Genomic DNA, 24,284 nt, shown 5'->3' on the forward strand with positions numbered 1-24,284 from the left:
TTTGTAAATTATATCCTTATAAACGGTGAGTTCTGATGTCATCAGTTATAAACGGTGAGTTCTGATGTCATTTCTGTCACATGACTCACTGAAATTTGTGTATTATAACAAATAAAGTACACCCAGTTGCAAAATATGAGGATATTAGAAGTTACCTCAGAGTTCCATGACCTGTATAAAAACACTCTGTGTTTTTATATGGTCATGAAACTCCTCGGTAACTTCTAATATCCTCATATTTTGCAAAAGTTGTATTTCTGTAGCTCACAGTAATAAACAGCAATAACCTCCTAATATTTATAGATCATCCCCCAACTCACCTCTTTTGTTACCTCTCTCCATAGACACCTTCATGAGTTCTCTTGAGCTACAGTCACCGATAGTCTCCAGTGCTCATCTGCCAACTTCATAAAGCTTTACCCCAATTCTACGATTTAACAATCTAGTAAACGGCCACTATATCATAAAATACCCCAGCTGAAATGTACTTAGTACAGGGAAATACCTTTATGGTAGCAATGATTAATTCGACTGAAGCTCTATGTATAGACTATTAGCAAATGGCTGTTCCTGCTGAAATGTGCTTAGTACAGGGGAATAATAGGAGGTGTCCCTGCAATCATCTAGACAGTTTCCCTTATGGACTATCATGGTTTTCTTCAATCTATGGAATCAAGAATAAATACATTTATATTATTTCTGGAAGATCAGATGCTTGTGCAATATCATAAATTGCCAAGGAGTTATCTACCTAAACAAGTGTATAAGCAGTCTATGCCTCTTTGCTTTAGGAGTAAAGTATCCAACATGGCTACCATGTGAACCTTATAACAGGGCATGGGGCCAGGGTGCTTAAACGAGAGAGATAACTAGGCTATTGATATAGACACTATAACAAGAGATATATAGGCAATTATTGCAAAATTATTTGTTGCAATTTGTTTAGAAAATGATTAACCAAATCATAATTGGAATTCTCAATGCCAGGAACTAATTATTAGGTTTATTTATAGGCTTTACAGAGAGATACCCATACAAACATGACATTAAAAGTACCCCCCTGTTCTAAGGATAACTTAACAGGAACAGTCCCTAACGATCCCCCAGCTTGTACATAATGATACTATAAAGCTAAACCAGTAAAGACATTTTCCTGTACACAGGACAATTCTCTAGGATGGTGCAATGACCCTTTAAAGATAAAGCCGTAAATGAGGCCATTTTAAAAAAAAAAAAACCCTTTATGAAATGTGGTCTAAAACATATTATATATTATGGCAAAAATCTAAAACAATGATGGCAAACTCATGTCCTGGCAACTTCTAAAACTGCAACTTGAAGCAATGTCCTCTGCTGACACTTGTGGAACATCACTCCCAGTAGCCATCTATAGATTTTACTTTTCTAATCACTGGAGACCACAGGTAGACTTCATACCCAAGGGGTAATAGGAGCAAAAGTGCAAATAAGCAAGCGATGGGTAGGGTACAAAAAAAAACAAGCCTTTGTCTATTTTTTCCCATGAGCCTTAGCTGCACTGGCATGAAATAGCATCACAAAGAAAAAAGAACCATTTTACATGCACAAATCTCATACAGTACATCCATTTATAACTGAAAGCATGGGGGGAAATGATAATTAAAAAATAAAGATGTAAAGATGAACATAACCATGGTTAGTGCACAGTCCTGGATATCATGGCATGAGAGTAATGGGGAAGATTGCAAACACATTAGTATCAACAACCGTTCCCATTCAGATGGTATAAAGCGTATGAACAAAATTAAATACAATAAAAAAAAGTAAGAAGAAAACAATAAGCAACAAGACAAGGGGACGGACGGGGGAAACGGAAAAGATGCGAGCAGAAATGAGGTGGGAAAAGTAAAAAACGTAGAATGGTGATGACTGCAATTCAGGAGAAGCCATTGGTTCCTACTTACAAGATTTATAAGAAAGAAGAATTTGGACAAAAGATGCTGCAAGACAACAGAAATAAAATGGAAAGAAATCAAAGGACAGAAGTAGTTATAAGAAATTACTTTCAAACGCGGTGAGAACGTCACTGAATGGCTGGGGATTGGTTAAAAGGAAAGCATTCGGCAGGGAAAGGGTTGGCAGGGGACAACGTGTGAGTCTGGAAAATTGTGCACAACAATGGATAAATAATTAAAGAATGGATGAGCTGGATTGCCTCAAGTCTTATGACAAATGGCGCTATGACTGACATGTTTCTTCTCTGTCCCAAGGTGATGTTGTGCTTGTGATCCCCACCCCTGCACTGAACAGAAATTGCAAGAACCTTCCTATAGTTTCTTGCTATTCTCATGAAGTGCAGCAAGAGATTTGCTTAAAGGAGAACTAAACCTTACAAATGAATGTGGCTAAAAATGCCATATTTTATATACTGAACTTACTGCACCAGCAGCAATGATCCAGGACTTCAAACTTGTCACAGGGAGTCACCATCTTGTAAAGTGTCTGTGACACTCACATGCTCAGTGGGCTCTGAGCAGCTGTTGAGAAGCTAAGCTTAGGGGTCGTCACAAATAATCCATCAGAAAATGAGGTTGGTCTGTAATATAAGCTGATGCTACAGGGCTGATTATTAAATTCTGATGCTAGTTGCACTGGTTTCTGTGCTGCCATGTAGTAATTATCTGTATTAATTACTAATCAGCCTTATATTGTGACATTTCTATTCTATGTGTACTGCATATTGTGAGTGGGTCCCTAAGCTCAATAAGTGACAGCAGCACAGAGCATGTGCAGTGAATCAGCAGAAAAGATGGGGAGCGACTGGGGCATCTTCGGAGACACAGATCTTTACTGCTAAAGGGCTGTGGTTGCCTTAGGCTTATGCAGAACCCAAAAACATAATGTACAACATTTCTAGCTACTTCTTTAGTTAAGCTTTAGTTCTCCTTTAACCCCATGTTTTGATCAAGTGGAAACAAATGGAGGCCAAAGTGCCATGCCATAATTATGGTGAGTAATGAAAAGTATTTAAACCCTTGGCATCTCTGTCTGTGTGATCGGACAGCCTTTTACTACAAGCACTAAACTGCAGGGTCCTGCCATGTCCCCCACTGCTGTTTCCTATTTACCAATGAGCACGCTAACATGTGAAAGATCTACCTATTTCAGTGTCAAAGGTTGGTCATACATGGGCAGATCATGCACAGTATCCAACTGAACTGCCGAAGGCCAAACGGATGAATACAGTAAAAAAAAGCCATTCATGACATGACCTCCAATCACCATAATATATTGATATCATCATATATGGGATTGTCGCCCCCCCCCCCCATTCATGCACAAGTTATTCAAAAGTAGAAGGCCAGCTTACTAAAAGAACGACTTCTTAAATTTACATGACAGTATGGGAGATAATATTTCTCTTTCCTGAGCACATTATTTTTTTTATAATACTTAGTGGTACACTGTCCCCCCCCTCCCCATATTAAATAGTGTGGGTTTAGCAGAGGGCTCTGATGCTTCAACATCTGACTGTGCTACAACATCAGCAGTAACTGTGTCGAGGTGTCCTAGCAAGCCAATCACTGCTCAGGTAGAGGTGGGCCCCTGTGACATCCCTCTCCACTCAAAAAAAGCTAATTTAATATGCAAGGCTGGCAGCCATAAATTGTGCGAATAGGATGTATTTATTTCTAAGGTATAATATAGTTCCCTTTAAAACATCTATTGAAAGCCTATTCCATGTATATCTTCTTCAATATATGATTTCAATCCCCACATGTGAACTTGATGAACGATGGCTATTCTACATATATATAACATCATTAATGGGGTTGTTCACCTTCAAAACTTTTTTTCAGTTCAGTTGGTTTCAGATAGATCACCAGAAATAAAGACTTTTTCCAGTTACTTTCTATTTTCTGTGTGTCTCCGTTTTTCTAATCTTGAAGTGTAAAGTGTCATTTTTTACCTTCCAAAGCAGCTCTGGGAGGGGGGGTCGCCGACCCTGTAAACTGTTCTAAATTGATACATTTAGTGGATACATTTCTTATCCATGTCCCTGCTGAACAGAATCCTTGATTTTCATTAACGGCAGTTGTTAGAATTGATACAATAGTTGCTAATACTGTAGAGATGCTGCTGAGAAATGTATCAACTAAATGTTGCAAAATAGTAATAGTTTAGAGTCTGCACCTGAATTACTGAGCTGCCTAGACAATCCAGAGACAGGAAAATTCGAGTTTAAACTTAAATTTTGGAAAACCGGTAAAATTAAAAAGTAGTTTAAAAGGTATTTATTTCTATTGTTGATACGCTGCAGTTACCCCCTCTGAAATCACCGGAAATTTGCCTCCTGGGTCTGTTAGACGATATGATACCGGCCAGTAATACCAGGGTTCTGGTGAGGACATTGCTATTTTATGCTAAAAAGGTACTTGTACTGCATTGGATGGCCCCTGCTCCACCCAAGAAAGCGATCTGGTTTGCTTATGTTAATAAGATGCTGCCTCTAATAAAGTTGACCTACGAGGCTAGAGGGCAACCCGACAAATTTGGTAGGATATGGGGTGTCTGGATGGAGACACATATGTTAACTTTGCCATAACTGTGTGGTCCTTATATTGCTGTACTTTGACGGATTGTGATGTCATGACTGCTGCTGTATTATTATTTTATTTTCTGCTTTCTTGTATCTGTTCCCCCTTCCCTTCCTTTCTGTATTCCCCCCCCCCCCCGTTTTTTGAAAATTCAATAAAAAGAACACCTGTTAAAAAAAAAAAAGGTATTTATTTCTGGGGAGCTGAAAACAAATGGACTGTAAAAAGTGTTTGGAAGGTGAACAACCCCTTTAAATCTAGGTGATTAATGGAATGAATGAAGTTGGAAGGGGTTAGAAATGATCCATTTCATTACTGTGTACAGAACTAGGGAATTCATTTAAATAAATATTATTGCTGGGTCCCCACCCCATATTCCATTTAAGTATATCTTGCAGGTAGGAAATATGAGATTTTGGAAATGAGAGGTGGATCTAGTGGAGAACTGATGGGATGTCTAGAAGCGCTTACCCGTCATGCTGCTATCTCGATTGACGCCATTTTGCAGTCTGCAGTGCACCAAAGCTGCATCAAACAGCCATGAACCAAACAGATTTAGGATGCTATTGACTTTGGGCCTCATAGGGGCTGGGAGAGGTCGTGGCTCGGAGCTCGTTTGGTTGGGGCTGGAGAGGGGAGAGGTGGAAGATGGTTGGTGTTGCATCTTTGCTCCATGTGCTGCGACAGACTGCAAATCAAATAAGAACAAGTTAGAAACGTTGAAAAGGCGCTCCATAAAACTCAAAAACTACCTCTTCAGCTGTTATTAAGTTACAGAGCAAAACTGCAAAAATGTAGCTATTGAAAGTAGATGTTGGGAGTTATGACGATTATGTTCTAAAGGGAGATCACTTTGGCTACTAGGTCAAAGACATAATGGGGGTCATTTATCAACACTGGGCAAATTTGCCCATGGGCAATAACCTACGACAACCAATTAGGTTGCTGCATGCATTGTTCTACTTGCAGTTGGCTTTAAAAAGCTAATCACTGATTGGTTGCTATGGGTAACTGCCCATGGGCAATTTTACTCAGTGTTAATAAATGAGCCCCACTGAGCCTAATGAACATGACAGGAACATGCAGGGATATCCGAGGACTGACCGTGCTGGTTTTTACGGTGGTCTTATTCACAGTGACTGCACGGTGCCTTCGGCTGTGTGGTGGGGTAGTGTTGGTGGACGCGTTTTGAGGCATGCTTAACCTGTTCACTGGAGTCGGTGGAGCACTGTCGGACCTGGGACGCGAGATGCCTGAAGAAAGAGGAGCAAGTTAACCAATAACCAGACCTCTTGTGCTGCTCGCTATGATCAATTACAATTTTAGACCCACACCCGCTGACTTGGTGTTAAATTTGAGACCTTTCATTTGGTTCCATTAACAAGATCAACACCTCAAATGTCTTATACACACACAAGAAGAAAAAAAAATATGGATGCTGGTAAACTAACCCATGATTTAGCCCCATTTAAAGGGTATATTGGCCCTTTTTATTTTTTTTAAAAATTTCACTTTACATTTGTCTTGGAAATATTAATTGTTCTTACAGATTCCATAAAATAATGGCAGCCACCCTTGGCTCCCAATTCGGTATGTAGCACTTATGGACAGGGACCTCTGACCTTATGTCTTTGTTCCATGATTGTTCCATTAAGGTGGGCAGCATATTTATGTGATCAATTTGCCTACAGGCATGACGGCTGGATACTGGATCCAGATAGCTAAGTAACCTTGTCTGTATGTTGGTGCTAACTGTAACAACATGTGAATGTGGCAAGAAGAGAGAAGTTGTGATACTCTACTATTTCACACCTGCTCATGCAGCTCTACATACCCCTCTTGGATAGAGCACTGTAGAACACAGATAAGTGCTCATTTCGAGGGGCTAGCTCTAGGTCTCGGAAACAGAGCACAAAGGCCTGCAGTGTGGAAAGTGCAAAATAACTAACAATGGCTTTTTTTTTGCACATTGACCCCATTATGTTCACCGTATTTCCGTTCCCCCACCCCACATCCTTAAAGGGGTGTATCCCCTTTGAGATAACTTTTACTATGATGTAGAGAGTGATATTCTGAGACAATTTGCAATTGGTTTTAATTTTTTTATTATTTGTGATTTTTGAGTTATTTCGCTTTTTATTCAGCAGCTCTTTAATTAGAATTTTAAGCAATCTGGTTGCTAGGGTGCAATTCCCCTAGCAACCATGCGCTGTTTTGAATAAGAGACTGGAATATGAATAGGAGAGGAGCTGCAAACAGTCAGAATTTGAAAAAGGCAAATAACTATAAAAAAATAATAATGAAAACCAATTGAAAAGTTGCTTAGCATTGGTGATTCTATAACATACTAAAAGTTGCCTTAAAGGTGAACCACCCCTTTAAAGGAATTGTTCAGTATAAAAATAAAAACTGGGTAAATACATAGGTTGTGCAAAATAATAAATGTTTTCAATATAGTTAGTAAGTCAAAAATGTAATGTATAAAGGCTGGAGTGACTGGATGTCTAACATAATAGCCAGAATATTACTTCCTACTTTGCAGCTTTCTTGGTTACCATACCAGGCACACTGTCAGATTTGGGGAGATTAGCCCGGTGACGAATCTCCCCTGGCTAGAATGAAAATCGCCAGCGGGATGGCACTCGGAGCAATTCATTTTCAGAAGTCGCCCAAAGTTGCCTCACAAGGAAACTTCGGGCGACTTCGGAAAAGAAAGCGCTTCGAAGGCAGGGGGAGGCAGGAGGGGAGATCAGTCGCCCCAAAGAAGAGGAGATTTGTCACCGGACGACTAATCTCCCTGATTCTGAGAATGTGCCTGGACACTTAGGCAACAAATTCATGGATATTGATGCTTTTTATTGCTCATTTAGACCCTAGCAACCAGACTGCTGAAATTGCAAACTGGAGGGCTGCTGACTAAAGAACCAAATAACTCAAAAACCACAAACAATATAAAATAAAAACCAATAGCAAATTGTCTCAGAATCTCATGCTGCATCATACTAAAAGTTAACTCAAAGGTGAACAACCCCTTTATGCACTGCTATGCATATTCTTTACTGCCCTGCAAATCATGTGATTTCAAGGTTGCAGCCAGTTCAAATGGATTTAATGGGTGATTATGGTGGAAGTAGCCTTGATCCTTGGAGGATCACACATTTAGTAATGAAAGCAACTTTTCCCAAAGCATTAGAAGTTCGTAGACACTGTCAACTGCATTCTGATTTATGGCGTTTTAGGACAATTGACTAGAGGTACTCAATGATCACTCCACAGTATCCATAGCAGTGAGAACTCCCTAGTAGGCACATAGCCTGTAAATACAGATATGATACAACTATTACCCTGTACCCTGTATTAAGTGTAACAATTGTGCAGAGGCATGTCGGCATAGGCATTCCCCTGCAATGAGAACAAAGCTGCAGAAAAATGATGGAATCGGGGTCCAAACTACAAAATATGAGGAACAACTCAGTGCCTGCACAGAATACTCCTCCAATGTATGTTTGTATTTCTAAACAAGAACACAAGCTGCCAGACGGCTTGCTTATTAGAGTAAACCTCCATAGACGAGACTGCACGTTTGATCTCCTTACAGCAGTGGCATGCGATTGTTTGAGTGCATTTTGAAACTGAAAAAATCAGGACTGGGTTAAACATACATTGCCCCCCATCACCAACACCTCCACAGTTGGATTCTGATTCGTCACATCTATAAAGAACATTGTTATTTTCAAGAATCATTTGCACGCCAAGGGGCAGCATCCTTTAAAAGTTTGTGTCTTTACTAAAACTTAATTCGTAGGAATACAACTGTGTTTAACCATGACACTGGTCACATTTTGGGAGTGTGTGTGTGTGTAATAGCACACACATGTTCAAACAATTTTAAAGACATTGATGGTGCTATTCTGGCCTTTACCTGCCGGTTATTAAACAGTTAGCAGGCAACTGGGCAATCTATCAATCAGAATGCTGCAGCTTGGCTGTTGTGCCATTTAGCCCCACAAGGGGCACACAGAAAATCAGTGGTTATTAACAACCATTCGCCGTGATTTATTGCACCACACTAAGTGCAGGTAGGAGGCTTGGATACCATATTTGGGTATTCTTGGGTATTTGGGTATTTCTTTCTTAATGACGGCAACGCCTAAAGAAGAGAGATATGAGTTTGCTACTGTAACTTTGTACCTGTTTACCAGTTAAGGCCCATCACAAAAGCAATTGGATGAATGAACCCTCAATCGTCCACCAAATGGCGGCGGGCTGGACAGTTCTTATTTTGCTCTTGCGAAGTGCCTGAGGCTTCTTGGAAAACAATATTGCTAACAAAGAAATATTATTTAAAAAATACACATACGGATCAAAACCCATATCCTTACACTCCTACACAGACACATAACAGCAACAAATCAATCACAATTAAGTTATCTGTGGCCCTCTGCAACTATACATGCAGATGGCATCACTGCAGTAAAAACTAAGGAAGGAATCATTAAAAAAGAGGCTTAAACGGGTTGCTTCACCTTTACGTTGACTTTAAGTATAGTAGAAATATTTACCTTCTTCTGACTCTTTCCAGCTTTCAAATGGGGTCACTGGCCCCATCTAAAAACAAATGCTACAAATGTATTGCTACTTTTCATTACACATCTTTCTATTTGGGCCACCTTCTATTCATATTCCAGTCTCTGGTTTAAACCAATGCATGTTTGCTAGGGTAGCTTGGACCCTAGCAACCAGATTGCAGAAGTGGAGAGCTGCTGAATAAAAAGCTAAATAACTCAAAAACCACAAACAATGAAAACCAATTGCAAATTGTCTCAGAATATCACACTCTACATCATACTAAAAGTTAACGCAAAGGTAAACAACTGTCAACTAGAGTCCTGCACGGGTCCATTTTTTGGAACCAGTACCCAACCCGTACCCGCAACCAGCAATTCGCAACTCGCATTCTTTCCTGCTTGGAGCCGCTACCCGACCCGACCCGCAAGTACCTTATCCACCAACCATATGTTCTATAGTTTATAGTTTGCAAACTTTAGCCATAACGCTACATATTTAGTGAGGACTTCAATGGAATAAATAAAAGCTAGCGAGGTGTAAAAGCGTCTAAAGTTTAAAAGTAAGGAACCAAAAAATAAATAACCTGGTAAAATTCATAACAGTGTGGCATTCAGAGCCAGGGAACCATTTGTCCAATCACTCCTATACTGTCCAAACACTTTTATTTGGAAAAAAGGACAAGTTTGCCTTTCCGTCAACTTTTGGCATTACATATATACCTGCTTATAAATTTTGGAGTAAGTGAGTGGACTTATTGCTTCACATTTGTGCCAAAATCTGCTGCTACTTCTACATGAAAGTCTAAAATATCTAAATTATTGCATTCAAATTGCTCTAGTTAAAATATATTTTTGGAGGCACGTTACACTCCAAAAGCTCATTCAAAATGTAAATAATCATCATTTGAACAACATCAATAAGTTTGCTTTTCTAATACCCATATACAATATATTCCATATGCCTCTGTTTTTGATCACAACATTACCTAGGAAAGCATCCACAAGGCAACTAACCCCACGCATCGCTTTGAAGAAGATATGAGGCAGCTGCTTAAGGCAAGCATACTGGTTTATCTCCTGGGAAGCCCCATTGCCATTCAGGAACTGCTCCTGAAATTTGGGTGTTGTGCCAATGATACTGGGGTTGCTTAAATCCACTGGATTGCTGTAATGTAAACAGTCTATGGTCAATAAATAACACAAAAACAAATACAAATTGGTATGCAAAAATATGTAAGATGGACATTACTGAACATTTTTCATTGCTAGAATAGGTCACTTATCTTCATCACAGGGAAAATAGTGTTACTATACTGCATAGTTATTTTTAAAGGCAGCATTCCCAGAATATGAATACGATTAAGTAACATATCCTTAGACTGTGGTATAGCAGATATAGTAGGGAGAGATAGTGCCTATAGTAATAGTGGTGATAATAGTCTCTGGGAAGGGACTGTGACTGTGGGATAGCAGGTATAGTAGGGAGAGATGGTGCCTATAGTAACAGTGGGATAATAGTCTCTGGGAAGGGACTGTGGCTGTGGGATAGCAGGTATAGTAGGGAGAGATGGTCCACTATTTTAGGCTTCGGCCAAATCCCGAATAGAATCCAAATCCTAATTTGCATATGTAAATTAGAGGGAAAAGAGAACAGCACATTTTGAATTCCATGTTTGTGTGACGAAAAGTCGGCCAGGCACTTGGATTCGACTGAATCCTGCTGAAAAAGGCTGCATTCGGTGCATCCTTAATTAACAGTCTCTATACGGAGCATGATGGTTGTAGTTAAACCATATTTAAATATATAACGGAGCCCTAGAAAGGTCTGCTTTGCCCTAACCCTTGCCATGACTAAAGCCAGCCTGTAGGGTATCTTATCAGCTGACTGTCTGGAAAAAGTACCCAAAATGGGAGATAAAACATCAAGCTTTGTACCTCAGCATGTGAAGGAACCGGAACCAAGTTTGTGTGACACATTCATTATCCATTTCTGCTGGGATCAGACTGGCATCTTCCTCTGGAACTTTAAATGGAGGAAATGAGGGGCCGTAGGAAAACCTCAGCAACCTGAGAAAAGCAAGTAAAAACTCAAATTACTTTCTCCAGCAACAAGTCATAATAGCCTGAAAGTCAAATTTAACATATTGCTTCCACAAGCTCTGTTATTTTATCAAACACATTCTTTTATTTAGCCAATGTTTAATGGTTCTGGTGTTGCAACAAACGCTCAGCCGAGCCAAGCAACTTGCTACATCAATGCAATCCACGCATAGAAAGCATGCTTTGTTCACCCAGTTAGGAATATATTTCACTCTTTTATGGTTTCTCAAACATTTTCAAAAAATTATCTTTTAAAGGGTGGTTCACCTTCAAGTTAAACTTTAGTATATTGTCGAATGGCCAATTATAAGAAACTTCATTATTTATTTTTCATAGTTTTTTAATGCTTTGCCATTTTCTGTTTCTTTCTAGCTTTCAAAAGGGGGTCACTGACGCCATCTAAAAACAAATGCTCTATAAGGCTACACATTTACTGTTATGGATACTTTTTTTTTTTTTTTTCCCCCTCATCTTTCTATTCAGTCCCTCTCCTATTTATATTCTAGTGTCTTATTAAAATGCATGATTGCTGGGGTAATTTGGACCATAGAAACCAAATTGCTGACACTGCAAACTAGAGAGCTGCTAAATAAAAATCTAAATAACTCAAAAACTACAATTAATAAAAAATTAAAAACAATTACAAATTGTTTCAAAATATCACTCACTACATCATACTAAAAGTTAACTCAAAGGTGAACAACCCCTTTAATGATTCCCCTCATTTTCTAACCTTCCCAGGTCCCCTACAGTACATCTCTCACCTGGAAGTCAGCGCACAGATAGCTTTACTCCACTGTTCCACCACGGCTGGGTGGTGACGCCAGTTGGCCACCATTTCTTTGGCAGTCTTCCAATAAGGAGGCGTAGGAAAGCATCGCGTACAGGCCAAGAGCCAAACTTCAAAAAGGACCCCCATCAGCTTTTCGGCCAGACTGTCGGCTATGCTAGCTGAGAGGAGATAGAGAGTAGTAGTTATCCAAAGGGGAAAAAAGTGCTTTTAGAGAATAGTGCATTTATGTTGTGAAATGGACCACATTTAAGCAAAAACATGATACATGCAAACTACATATTGAGCACAGAGATAAAAATACTGTTTGTTGCCATGGGCACAAGACCCCAGCAAGCCCCGGCCTATCAACTGACATACAAAAACATACAATGTAAAACCAACCAGCCACAGTGGGAGCAGCGAGAAGGGTGTCATTTATCTGCAGGAGGAACAAAAGCAGGACCTCCCATGTCTCGCGGGCTATAAGAAGAGAATCACGGGCAAGCTTCTGAACAGCTCGAAGAACCTGCAGACAAAGGCGGATCTGGCTCATCATCTGGTCTGGCCTGCAAATGACATGGAGGGGTTTAACAAACCATACAAATTCAGAAAATATTGAAAAAAAAAAAATCCATGTATTTTAGATTTCTCTTCAAACAAAAACTATTTTTGGGAACTGAATTGCAATGCAATGAGATTATGCGACTTTCTCAAGTAGAGGAAGTTGATATAAGGGATCACAACGAACTGAATCCAGACACCCTTTTGTCAGCTTATGCAGAGTACAGCTTTGCCATTCTGACTACATAGTCCACTGTCCCCTCATTCACAAAGGACTAAATGGATTTGGCTGGAGAGCAGTTCAGACCAACGACACTGGCAAATGTTTGGTTGAAAGTTGCCCAAAATATATCTGCCTGTGTGTATCCAGCGATAACACCTCCTTAGGCACGAGACATCTATATACATTTTAATGTAAATCCACTGGGTGAAAAAAAGTGTAATTATGGTGCTCCTCCAGGATCTTGAGCTAGAGGCCAATACATAAGGGAGTCCATGCCCGTGCTCCTGATTTTTATGCATTTCACTGGATGGAAAAGCAGGAGCTAACTGGTTCAAGTGCCCTCTATGGGGACTGTACCTATGGAAGCACATGTAAATTCTGAATTGAAATAAAACTGAACGTCAGATTTGTTTTGTGTTTAAATATAAAAAAATAAAAATGCAAAAGAAGCCCTGGTATATGCTCTGTTTGCATAGATATTAATGTACTTCATTTAAGTTTTTTTTTTTTCTATCTCCATTATGGAAGGCGAGCACAGTCTCATGCGAGCACAGTCACCACCGAATTATAGATATCCTTGTACATATACAAACAGACTTTGCATATATGTCACTTACCAAACCTGTTCTGAATAGTTTTATTTAAGTAAAGAATTTGCCGCGCTCCCTTCCCTTCACCAGAGATGGTGTGGGGCAGGCCTCCAGGGTTTTGCAGAACAGGTGCTTCTTGGGGTAGAGTTTGGAGAGCTTAGGATAGCTCCAATAGTGTTATAATACCGTTTAGGAATTTTTAAAGACCCTATGTGATAGAGACCTTAAAACCTTGCTATTGAAAAATGGGAGGAGGGAGTGATCTATATTTCCTGAGTTTTTGCACCAATTGATAGTGAGTTGGGGACACCATCAATAAGCATTAGCCAGTAGAGGACCTAAACCAACGACTGAGTTTCTCTAACTATTCTTGGAACTATAACTAAATGACCGAAACAGCAGAGTTTCTACTCTAAGGGGGACCCCCAAACACATCTTGTATCTTAAAGGGGGGCTTGAACCAAAAGTGTAGATCAGTGGTTTCTGAACTATTTGTTTACTAACTGTTGGGCTACCCCAGCCAGACAGCCCGGAGAAGGGGATGCAAGGACAGTTTTCGGCAGAATGTCTATTTCCTTTTCTCCGTCTGTCCTCCTAAGGGTTGAGATATTTTTATCTTTATTTTATCTTTATCACAGATTCTTCTGTGGCTTCATCACGTGCCATAAACAACCCATAAAGACTTGTAACCACACATACACAGCTACATATTTTCCATTGGGGACTCCAGAGTAAAAACCATGTAGAGTGTTAAAAGTGTAGTCCTCCTACATGAACATACACAATAGCTAGAAATTCCAGTTAGCCATAAATAGTACAAATCTTTTCAATGTAAACACATGTTTAAAACCACTTATCGTCCCACTCCCAGTCTACACTGTTTATACTTGGCAAGTTAATGTAAATGGTGCTCAGACAAAACAGCTCAGAGCATTGCGCCTCTCAGTTAGATCTGGGCAGCAGTGGAATCATTTCATATATTATTCTGTGCCAAGCTGTTAAGAATCCCATGCCTTCTGAATTAGGGCTGTTCATTCATATGTAATGCTTCAAGAAAATACTAGGATATTTGTGATTTCTCAACTAAAGATTTTAGGACAATCCAATAAAATAGTCTACTTATTATTACATTGATGGGAGGCAAAAATGTTACGATCACCACAAATGGCTTTGTTTTGAAGGGGTTGGCTAAATGGAACAAAGGCACAAATAGGCATCTGTTAATAGATGTATGATCTTGCCGCAAACACAACAAAGATACGACAAGTCTCCTGAAATATAGTTAACCATTAAACTGATCTTATTAGCTGATAATAATTTATTTAATGATTTTATGATTTAAGTTCCAGCTCCTGTTAAAGGGAACCTACTATAATTTAATTGCATCCACATACTTCTCACTCTCATAGATAAGATGACAGTCTCTTTAAGAGCCTTAAATTGTTCCCCTATGCAGATGGGCAGTCACCAGTGAAGAGCATGAACATTGGATTTGACTGCACTATATACTCCAAGGTGCCCAAAATCACTAGCCTTTGCTCAATTACATCATAGTCTTCGCTCAATTACATCATAGCAGCATATCTCCTCCGCCCTCCACCAGCACCCAAAGCTAAACAGACATAACTCTTTCATTGCCAGCTACATCACACCAAGGCTCAAGCCTAAAGATGTCTATGGCATTAAAACAGACGGTCATGGAAATGATCTAAAACTATTTTTAACAGGCCATCGTCTTCTATTTTTTTTGTGATTTTAATTGTCTTTTTTATTCCGATACTTAATGGTTTTGTTTTCAGTTGGGAAACAGATTGTCTTCCAAGAGAAATTTGACTTGCGTTATGCATCTTTCTACAGAACACACTAACTTGTTTTCCTCTGGTGTCTATTAATAGTAAATGCACTTACACTGTCCTAAGCCTTCCAGCCCAGTACTTAGAAAGGAATTCCTGTCTCCTGGAGTGAACACTTTGTTAATGTTCTGTGTTCCATTTTCTGTACATCCAAACTCTCTGTAGAGCTGCTGAACTGACCCATGTACCTGCAAAAGTATCTTGTCCCTTAATCGCTAAATATTGTATATCACCACCCACAGTGTAGCAATACATTAACTATGTTTATTGTACAAGCATTACTGCTACTGTATTCCTATTCACTGTGTGACATATTACACATTCAGCACACTATAAAAGTGCACAGTATTCTTTAATGGCTCATCTCTTCACTAACCCCAAAACTCATTTATCTCTACTAAACCCCACACCAATGTGTTCTCTCTTTCTTTAACCCCACCAGATTATCCTCTCTCCATTTACCCCCCACCTGTGCACCACACCCCTCCCCCAACACCAGCTAACTTCTTCCCCCCATTTCAGTGCCAGAGCACGGTCAACTCTCAGATCAACGTCTTCGACAAAACACCATATACACATCCCCATCACATTAAAATGTAGCATTCCTCTCATAATGCATTGTATCTGTCTGACTGATCCGCAGGTTTAATGGACTGGATTTTCATGGGGATGGCCTTACTGTATTGAACAATCGAAACTGCAGAAAGTAAAGATCAGCTGCTCGTCTTTCTCATTATCTGCCGACATAGTGCATCGGCAGATGAAATTTATCATTTGGACAGATCATCTGCAAACGAACAGGATCAGCTGTCAAAACAGATCCATAAACTGGGATGTATGCGGATTCCCCTAATGCAAAGACATCATTAAAGGCCTCTCTGGGATATGAGATTTACAACAGAAATGCCCATTGACAGCGGAGATGTAGAATTCTCTCACCTTGGCACAAAGACATTCTGAAGATGCTTGAGAATGATCTGGATATACATGTTTGGTTCTCTCAAAACCGGCTGTGGAATGGAATCCTTATGGCCTACGAGAGCCATCATCCAATCTGTGTAAACATCCACGCAATATTTTACAGTGTCTCCCTCCAGAGGCAAGGTAAGCCCATAACAAATAACCTCCATGGTCCATTTCACCTGGAATTTGGAAAGAAAAACATTTTATTACCGCATTTATTACATATGCAGATAGTTTTGGGGCCTTTTTAGGCACATTTCTATGGTCTGCTTCAGCAATATTTAATTTAAATGAAAGCTTATATGATACTATTAATGCCAATTTACAATTTTCATGTATGTATGTATATATATATATATATATATATATATATATATATATATAATATATATACACACACACACATACACATCTAATTGGTGCACAAGATTACACATTTTAAAACTATTGTGAGGTTCTTTGTTTTGCCATGCTGGGCTCTCTTATCTGACTAATACTCTAATTCTCAAATCTTACATTGATATAGTACAAGATCTGTGCCTACTGTGACAGAATGCTCTAGATAGCTAGAATCTCAGCCGTAAAGCAGGATAGAATTGCTGCTTATAATGGGTATCAGATAGGATCTGTGTCACTGTGACAGAATGCTCTGTTATAAAGATAGCTAGAATCTCAGCCATAAAGTAGGACAGGATTGCTGCTTACAATGGGTATCAGATAAGATCTCTGTCACTGTGACAGAATGCTCTGTTATAAAGATAGCTAGAATCTCAGCCATAAAGCAGGACAGGATTGCTGCTTACAATGGGTATCAGATAAGATCTCTGTCACTGTGACAGAGTGCTCTATTATAAAGATAGCTAGAATCTTTGCCATATAGTAGGACAGGACTGCTGTAACAAAAGTTTCTAAATGTAGGTATTTCAAAGAAAAAAAGTTCAGACTTTTTAGCCAATTGTTTGCATTTATCATCACAATGCTTAGAACTCATGTTACTACTGCATGCCTTACAGAGGTAAAGTCCTAAGCTTATTTACAGCCAATGTCTTAAAGAAGTCTGTATGATCTCCCCTTATGAGAGTGGGTTTCCCCACAGAGTGTGATAAGGTCTTAGATTGTAAGCTCTACTACGACAAAGACTGACAAAGTGTTGTGACATACTGCACATATCACTACTACAAAAGAGAATAATATCATAAGCTGTAGAGTGAGCAAAGCAAGTGGGATAACAGTGTCTGATCAGAGTAAATAGTGGGGAGAACAGGAAGGCCCTAAAACTGTTATATTAAAAAGAATGATCAAACAAAAAATATCGGAGATTCCTGTACAATGCATTTGAAGAGTGATTGGTAAAGGGGAACTTACCTCTTTGTCTGTTTTTAATATGCTTTCACTTGCTGCCGAGGAGGGTGCATTGAGAGCCTGCCCCAGTGGTCGCACCACTGCATTAGCCACGTCACGGCCCACACTCTCTGGGTAGCTGTGCAACACGCTGGTGTGGCCCTGATCATTCTTAAGGACCAAGTGCAGTGTCCTCCATTCAGAGTACATTTTCACAGAGACTCTAAACGCAGCGTCTGCAAAATCAAGATTTGTGTAAGGAAAGGAAGGAAGCATGACCTGCTACAGACTTAATGTAATATAAACACGATAACCAGTGGCATTTACCATGGAGCGGCATTTATTTTAACAACTCCTAATATATGATGAATATATGATATATATGAACCTCTATATCAATCTTTAAGTAATGGCTAAGGATGTCAATTAAAAAAAAAAAAAAAAAAAAAAAAAGCTTGTTCTCATTTTCTGGATTCCTGTCTGATTGACTAGCTCTTGTCTCTTCCTTAAATACATTTGTCAAAGGGGTGGTTAGCCTTTGGTTAATGTTTAGTATTGCAGGAGGGGCAATTCTAAGCAACTATTCAATTAGTCTTCAATGTTTACTTTTAATAGTTTTTTTCAATTATTTGCCTTATTTTGACTTTCCAGCTTTCAAATGGGGGTCACTGACCCCATCTAAAAACAAATGCTCCACAAGGCTACACGTTTATTATTATTCTACTTTGTATTACTAATTTTTTTTAATCAGGCCCTCTCCTATTCATATTCCAACCTTTTATTCAAACCAATGCATGGTTGCTAGGGTAATTTGGACCTGACATTGCTAACTGGAGAGCTGCTGAATAAAAAGCTAACTAAAAAACCAAAAATGATAAAAAAAAAAATTAAAAGCAATTACAAATTGACATTCTACGTCATACTAGAAGTTAACTCAAAAGTGCACAACAAAGATAAGACTAGTTATGACTTCATCTTTGTGATTCCTTAAAAAGGCCACATGATAATACATCTCACTGCAACCTCCCCCCTTATTAACTTTTCAATAAATAGCCATGATATTTGCCAGGCAGAGAAACTAAATGTTCTTGTCCACTAGATTACAGCTGTCCTGTTGAAAGTCTGTATACTTCACCCTATAATGCAGTGATTAAACGATTTGTGGGATCAGGTATTTGGTAGAACACGTTCTCCACACCCCACTTATCTCATGACAAGGCTATAGACATGTCAAATATAGTTATATGGTTAATGCCAGACGGGGATGAAAATTGGCCTTCTGAAATACGCAGGAAGTTTATCAGCCCCTATTCTGTATTAGCCTCCTGTCTGCCCTCAGAACAACTGTATTGCCCAGTTTTAGCAGTTTTATTGAGTTTAGCAGGAGAATGTAACTCTGCCCCAAACAAAAAAAAAAAACATTCCAGGTACAGGCAGGACAGGAGGCTAATGCCAACACACGGGCTGATTCTTGTCCTGCATATTTCAGCAGGCTGATTTTCAGTCCCATCTGGTAGTAGATCATTTGTTGCTTCTAAAGGTGCATGGAAAATATGTTTAAATCCCCTTAAAAAAATAGTCCAGCTTGCATGTATTCCATTGCTCTACAAATGTGTGCCGTCCCCATAGAGACATTACATTCAATGCCAGTTTCTAAGGCAGTGTGGCACCTGAGGATTTGGTCCATCATACACAAAAATACGCTGTTAATTTATTAATACATTTTGTTTATATTTTTAAGACCTGAGAGTGCTGATTAGCGCAATTATTCTTCAGCTGTTCTAAATATGATAATAAAGGGGCTTCCACTTCTTACCATTTTAAAAGCTGAAAAAAATCCCTAACCCGCTTGTCTGGTTGCTAGGGTCATAGAACCTAGCAACCTGTTGAAATACTCCTTTACTTGGACCAAAGTCTGAAGGATGAGACATTGTTTGGAGAAGGTGAACACTGCCTTTAATGGTAATGTCATAATTGCCAATACGGTCTCAGGAAACTCTCCAAAAGACGGCGCTGTTCACTACGATACCCTGGTTGATATACTTGATCCAAACAACAACAAACTGGTGAAAGGTTTTGTTTTGATTGGCAGTTGTGCCAAGTTTCCAGTGGCACTGAAAAATCACCCTAAAGATGGCCAGAGACGCAAAGATCTGATCGTACGAATCGAGGATTCGTGCGATTTTCGGACCGTGTGTGGAGAGTCCAGATCGGTCGTTTGGTTGATCGTACGATTTTCAGAGGGAGACTGTCACCAGCTTTGTTGGACATAACTTTCGTACGATTGCTGTCAGGGGCAGAACATTGGCTGATCTGTTCTTTTGTACTTTATTTGATTGGAATGGTTAGTGACAGGTCGGGAGACATGGAAGTCTGATCGTACGTTGATTCGTACAATCGGATCTTTGCGTCTGTGGCCAGCTTTAGTCACAAACTGTGGATGAGAATGACTACTGGTTAATCTTATGTGATCATCTATGTGGGTTAACTGGTCAACAGGAAGTAGTGTGGCCTTTACCTCGCTCACACTTCCCCTGTAATCCATCTAAATGTGACCTGAGGCACAGACACCCTGCTCCAAGCTGATAGCAAAGAGATAAACTGAAAACCAGCAAAGCTCTTTTAGCATGTTTTGCTTCTAAGTCTTGCCCCTGCCAACAGGTTCTATGGTGGGCCCAAGGAGATTCACTCCCATAATGTATATAGATCAAATGCAAATCTCAGTATATTAAGGGGGGTTAACAAAACATTACCCCACAGTTGTAACCAAGCAGCCCTGGTAAACTGCAGTATAACAAACTGAATCTTAATATCCCCACAATTAACTGGGGGTATTTCTGTTACACTCAAACAGATTCTAATGTGCTGCTTTTATACAGGAAATGATTGGATACTTTGTTGCACATGTACACATTGCTCCTACGGACATCGCTGAAATGTTCGCACAAAACGTCAGAATTATTGGAGAATCATCAGAAATTGGGGGGAATGCTTAAAAGTGATGGAACCCAAAATCTGGTGACTCCCTAGAAAATAGGGGGGCCGACAGCTCTGCATGGGGCCGCTCAGGCAGTGGGTCCCAACAACTGCACGTTCTGTATTCTGTAATAAAGGTCTTGCTTTAAAGGAGATATATAGGGTAAATGAAAAAACCCTAATTTTGTCAGCAATTATAAGTAATATATGGTGCTACAAATTAATATTATCTTTAAAAATAAAAAAATTATTGGAGCTCCCTATAGATGTTCTCTGGTCCCTGTCTGTATTTCAAATGAGGGGGGCGTGTTGTAACGGTCCCTGCCAGAAGCACAGTAGGAGGGGGACAGCCAATCACAGCGCTGCAGTTACACAAGCACAGACAGGATTCAGTTCCCTATCAGGTCCTGCTAGTTGCAGATTGGTTTCTGTCCTACAGTGCAGTGAGCCGCCGGCTCCCACCCACAGCCTGGGAATTCAGGGAGCAGCAAGTGGAAGAGAAACGAGGCATTATTAGGGTTTTTGCAGAAATATTCAATAACTCAGCCTGAAAAACTACTTTTTTTAAGCACCATTCTTCTATATCTAAAAGAGAATAACACGCTGGAGAAATTATTTTTATTTATTTATTTATTTTTTACACAAAATGTCTCCTTTAACTCATTGTAGAGCACCAATTGTATAAATGCAGATGGCTGTAGGGTGCATTAGTCACCCCTATGCTACGCCTTCTATTATCTTCTGTTAACCATGCTACTGTACCACTAACAAGTTGATAATGTGCAGCGATTGTCACTTATACTGTGCCACAGCTACTACTCTGAACAACACAAAACCTAGGATAATAAAGTAATCCAGTGCCGGACTGGCCCACAGGGATACAAGGAAAACTCCCGGTGGGCCCAGGTGTCAGTGGACCTCTTGCTTCTAAACATTTGGCCTATTTCATGGTCATTTCCTATTTTTATATGAGAACAGAGAGGTTTAATAATGGAAGAATAGAGTATAGTATGTAGAGAAAAGAGACTGGGGGAATAAGGAGGTTGAGCGAGGAGAGGAGGTATAATAGTTTGGAAAGTGGGCCCTCAGCCTAAGGTTTTCTGGTGGGCCCCTGGCATCCCAGTCCGACATTAAATCTGTAAATGGAATTGGTGTAGAAAGCAGAATCTGCCCAGTTATCCATGTTCTCTGCACCGCTGGTCCCCCCTCCTGAAACAATCCAGCAGAAACTGACCGCTGCTACATTATTTCGAGGGTCAGTCCCAGAAAACAGAAAGGGATAAAGAAATACGGATTGTAATTTCATTGACACACAACTTTAAAACCAGAGTATTGGGGGGTTTTTTTCATATCATCAGTGCATATTGGAAATTTCTGAGAATTACATTTTCTTTCATCAGGCAAAAAAAAAAACAGCTTCCTGGTGGAAAAAGTTAAAAAATAAAACAAAAAAAAACTTTTATCTCCCAGCATTCAACAGGAGACTGGCAGGGGATGCTGGGAAATGTTACCAGAATGGAAAGGGGTCACGTATAAGCGCATCTCTAGGATACTAATGCTCTAGCATTGCAGTGTCACTCACTAGACGCAAGGCTTTGTAACAGCCCCACTCTCATTCATCCCTAAGCCCCAGGTCTCAACTCACCAGTTGTTAGGGCTGCCCATGCAGCACTCGCCTCCCGAGTCCCCCCTTCACATCAGCCCGAATTCTTCTTTGGGCCCGCTGAATCTACCGCTTCCGCAACCAGCAGGGCGGATCATACACAGCGCCAGCAAGATGGCCGGCCTATAACTCCAGTCTAGTGACAACATTCCATACGCCAGTCTATTGGTCAGAACCTGACATCCGCAGACGCAAAGCCAATCATCTTCTTCCTTTACGGTGACGTCTTAGATATGAACAAAATACGCGCGTCCAGACGGAGGTCTGGAACGCAGCTTGTTGACAGTGGTAAGAGATCTGCGCATGTGCATTTTGGCTGTGCGTCCCTCACTGACTGGGTGTTTTTGAGAGGGAGAATACTGGCTTAAACTTGTCTTTAATAACAATAATGCCATAAAGTTCCACTATACACAAGCATACAATTAAGTTAAAATTGTGTGGGATATTGTGTGGATTGTGCAAATAATTTAATATATTTAATCATGCAAATATAAATCCAATTGTGGACAAAATATATATTTTTAATTTGGCATTTGAATTTTTTTTTCCTTAAAGGGGTTGTTCACCTTCAAACAACTAGTGGTTTTCAGATATTCCGCCAGAAATAACTTTTTTCCAATAACTTTTTATTTGCGATGTGTCACCGTTTTTCTAATATTTTTCTAAAGCTGGCCATAGGCCAAAGATGCAAAGATCCGATCGTTCGAGGACTTCCCCATCTCCCGACCTGCCACTAACCATTCCAATCAAATAAAGTACAAAAGAACAGATCAGCCGATGTTCTGCCTCTGACAGCAATCGTACGAAAGTTATGTCCGACAAAGCTGGTGACAGTCTCCCACTGAAAATCGTACAATCAGCAATACATGCAGAGAAATTATCAGCAGCCGACAGAAATCTTTTAACCTGTGCGATCAACCAAACGACCGATCTTCCTGGGACGAAAAATGTCACTAACTTGCAGGCAATCTCCTGGGTCTCTACCCCAAAACACTCCTTGTAATTACAGACTGTCCTTGCTGACTAGCCTGGCTATTTTTCACTTTTTAAGCATGTGCATGACATCACGACTATCAAAACATTTTGAACCATTTGCCCAGGTTGACAGTTTTGCATCTGGTCAGTTCTATAGTATTCTGTCCTGTCTGTTAAAGGAATAGTTCAGTGTGAAAATAAAAACTGTGTAAATAGATAGGCTGTGCAAAATAAAAAATGTTTCTAATATAGTTAGTTAGCCAAAAATGTAATGTATAAAGGCTGGAGTGAACAGATGTCTAATAAAACAGCCAGAATCCAACTTCCTGCTTTTCAGCTCTATAACTCTGAGTAAGTCAGCGACTTGAAGGGGGGCCACATGGTACATTTCTGTTCAGTGAGTTTGTAATTGACCCTCAGCATTCAGCTCAGATTGAAAAGCAACAGATATGACCCATGTGGCCCCCCCTCAAGTCTCTGATTGGTTACTGCCTGGTAGCCAGGGTAACCCGTCAGTGTAAACCAAGAGAGCTGAAAAGCAGGAAGTAGTGTTCTGACTGACTTGTTATACATTAAATCACTCCAGCCTTTATATATTAAAATTTTGGCTAACTAACTATATGAGAAACATGTTCTATTTACCCAGTTTTTATTTTTACACTGAACAATTCCTTTAATGTTTTGGCTCCTGCACCTCCTTATATAAGCTCCTTTAGGGGAATTCCCCTTACAGTCTAATTTTGGCTGAACTGAATATCGCACCCCCCCCCCGTACCAGAAAAGCCACCCTTAACTGTCTGGCATTGCTCCCCTCTCCCTCCCCGCACTGTGCATTAGTAAAAGATGAAAAAAACCCTAAAAAAAACCCATCTGTTTCAACTTGCACTGGGCATTCGAATGATGCAAACCCAGCACATTCCTATAACACGGAGCATAGGAGACGACTCTCTATAAAGGGTTACTGCGAATGCCTGCCAATCAAACTTTAAAATATATATTTGGATGGCTAGACCAAAACTATACTACACTGCTTTTCCTTTGTTCTGCTCCCCATTTTCACTATATGTTCTTACTCTTCTTCCCCCTTATCACATACGCTTCCTCTTCTCTCTCCTCCATTCT

The 24,284-nt window shown here is 39.9% G+C and overlaps 1 protein-coding gene across 12 annotated transcripts in view; it reads right to left on the reverse strand.

Annotated features, from left to right (window-relative positions):
- ralgapb.L (Ral GTPase activating protein, beta subunit (non-catalytic) L homeolog) overlaps nt 1-22,352 on the reverse strand; it is a 47,002-nt gene extending 24,650 nt beyond the window's left edge. For 4 of the 12 annotated variants that reach the window (XM_041576968.1, XM_041576965.1, XM_041576967.1 and 1 more), the window contains exons 1-11: nt 22,170-22,351; nt 17,573-17,784; nt 16,184-16,386; nt 12,420-12,583; nt 12,010-12,196; nt 11,081-11,212; nt 10,132-10,310; nt 8,674-8,727; nt 5,682-5,830; nt 5,049-5,265; nt 1,944-1,979 (exon numbers count right to left, since the gene is read on the reverse strand). In XM_041576968.1, the coding sequence (XP_041432902.1) occupies nt 1,944-1,979; nt 5,049-5,265; nt 5,682-5,830; nt 8,674-8,727; nt 10,132-10,310; nt 11,081-11,212; nt 12,010-12,196; nt 12,420-12,583; nt 16,184-16,386; nt 17,573-17,758 (1,507 nt within the window). In that variant the 5' untranslated portion in view covers nt 17,759-17,784; nt 22,170-22,351. Of the gene's footprint in view, nt 1-1,943; nt 1,980-5,048; nt 5,266-5,681; nt 5,831-8,673; nt 8,728-10,131; nt 10,311-11,080; nt 11,213-12,009; nt 12,197-12,419; nt 12,584-16,183; nt 16,387-17,572; nt 17,785-22,169 lie in introns of all 12 variants that reach the window. The other 8 variants (XM_018235266.2, XM_018235265.2, XM_018235264.2 and 5 more) reach the window with 4 other exon arrangements.
- Between the last annotated feature and the right edge of the window lie 1,932 nt (nt 22,353-24,284).

The sequence above is a fragment of the Xenopus laevis genome, chromosome 9_10L, assembly GCF_017654675.1.
Source record: "Xenopus laevis strain J_2021 chromosome 9_10L, Xenopus_laevis_v10.1, whole genome shotgun sequence".
NCBI classification, from domain to species: domain Eukaryota; kingdom Metazoa; phylum Chordata; class Amphibia; order Anura; family Pipidae; genus Xenopus; species Xenopus laevis.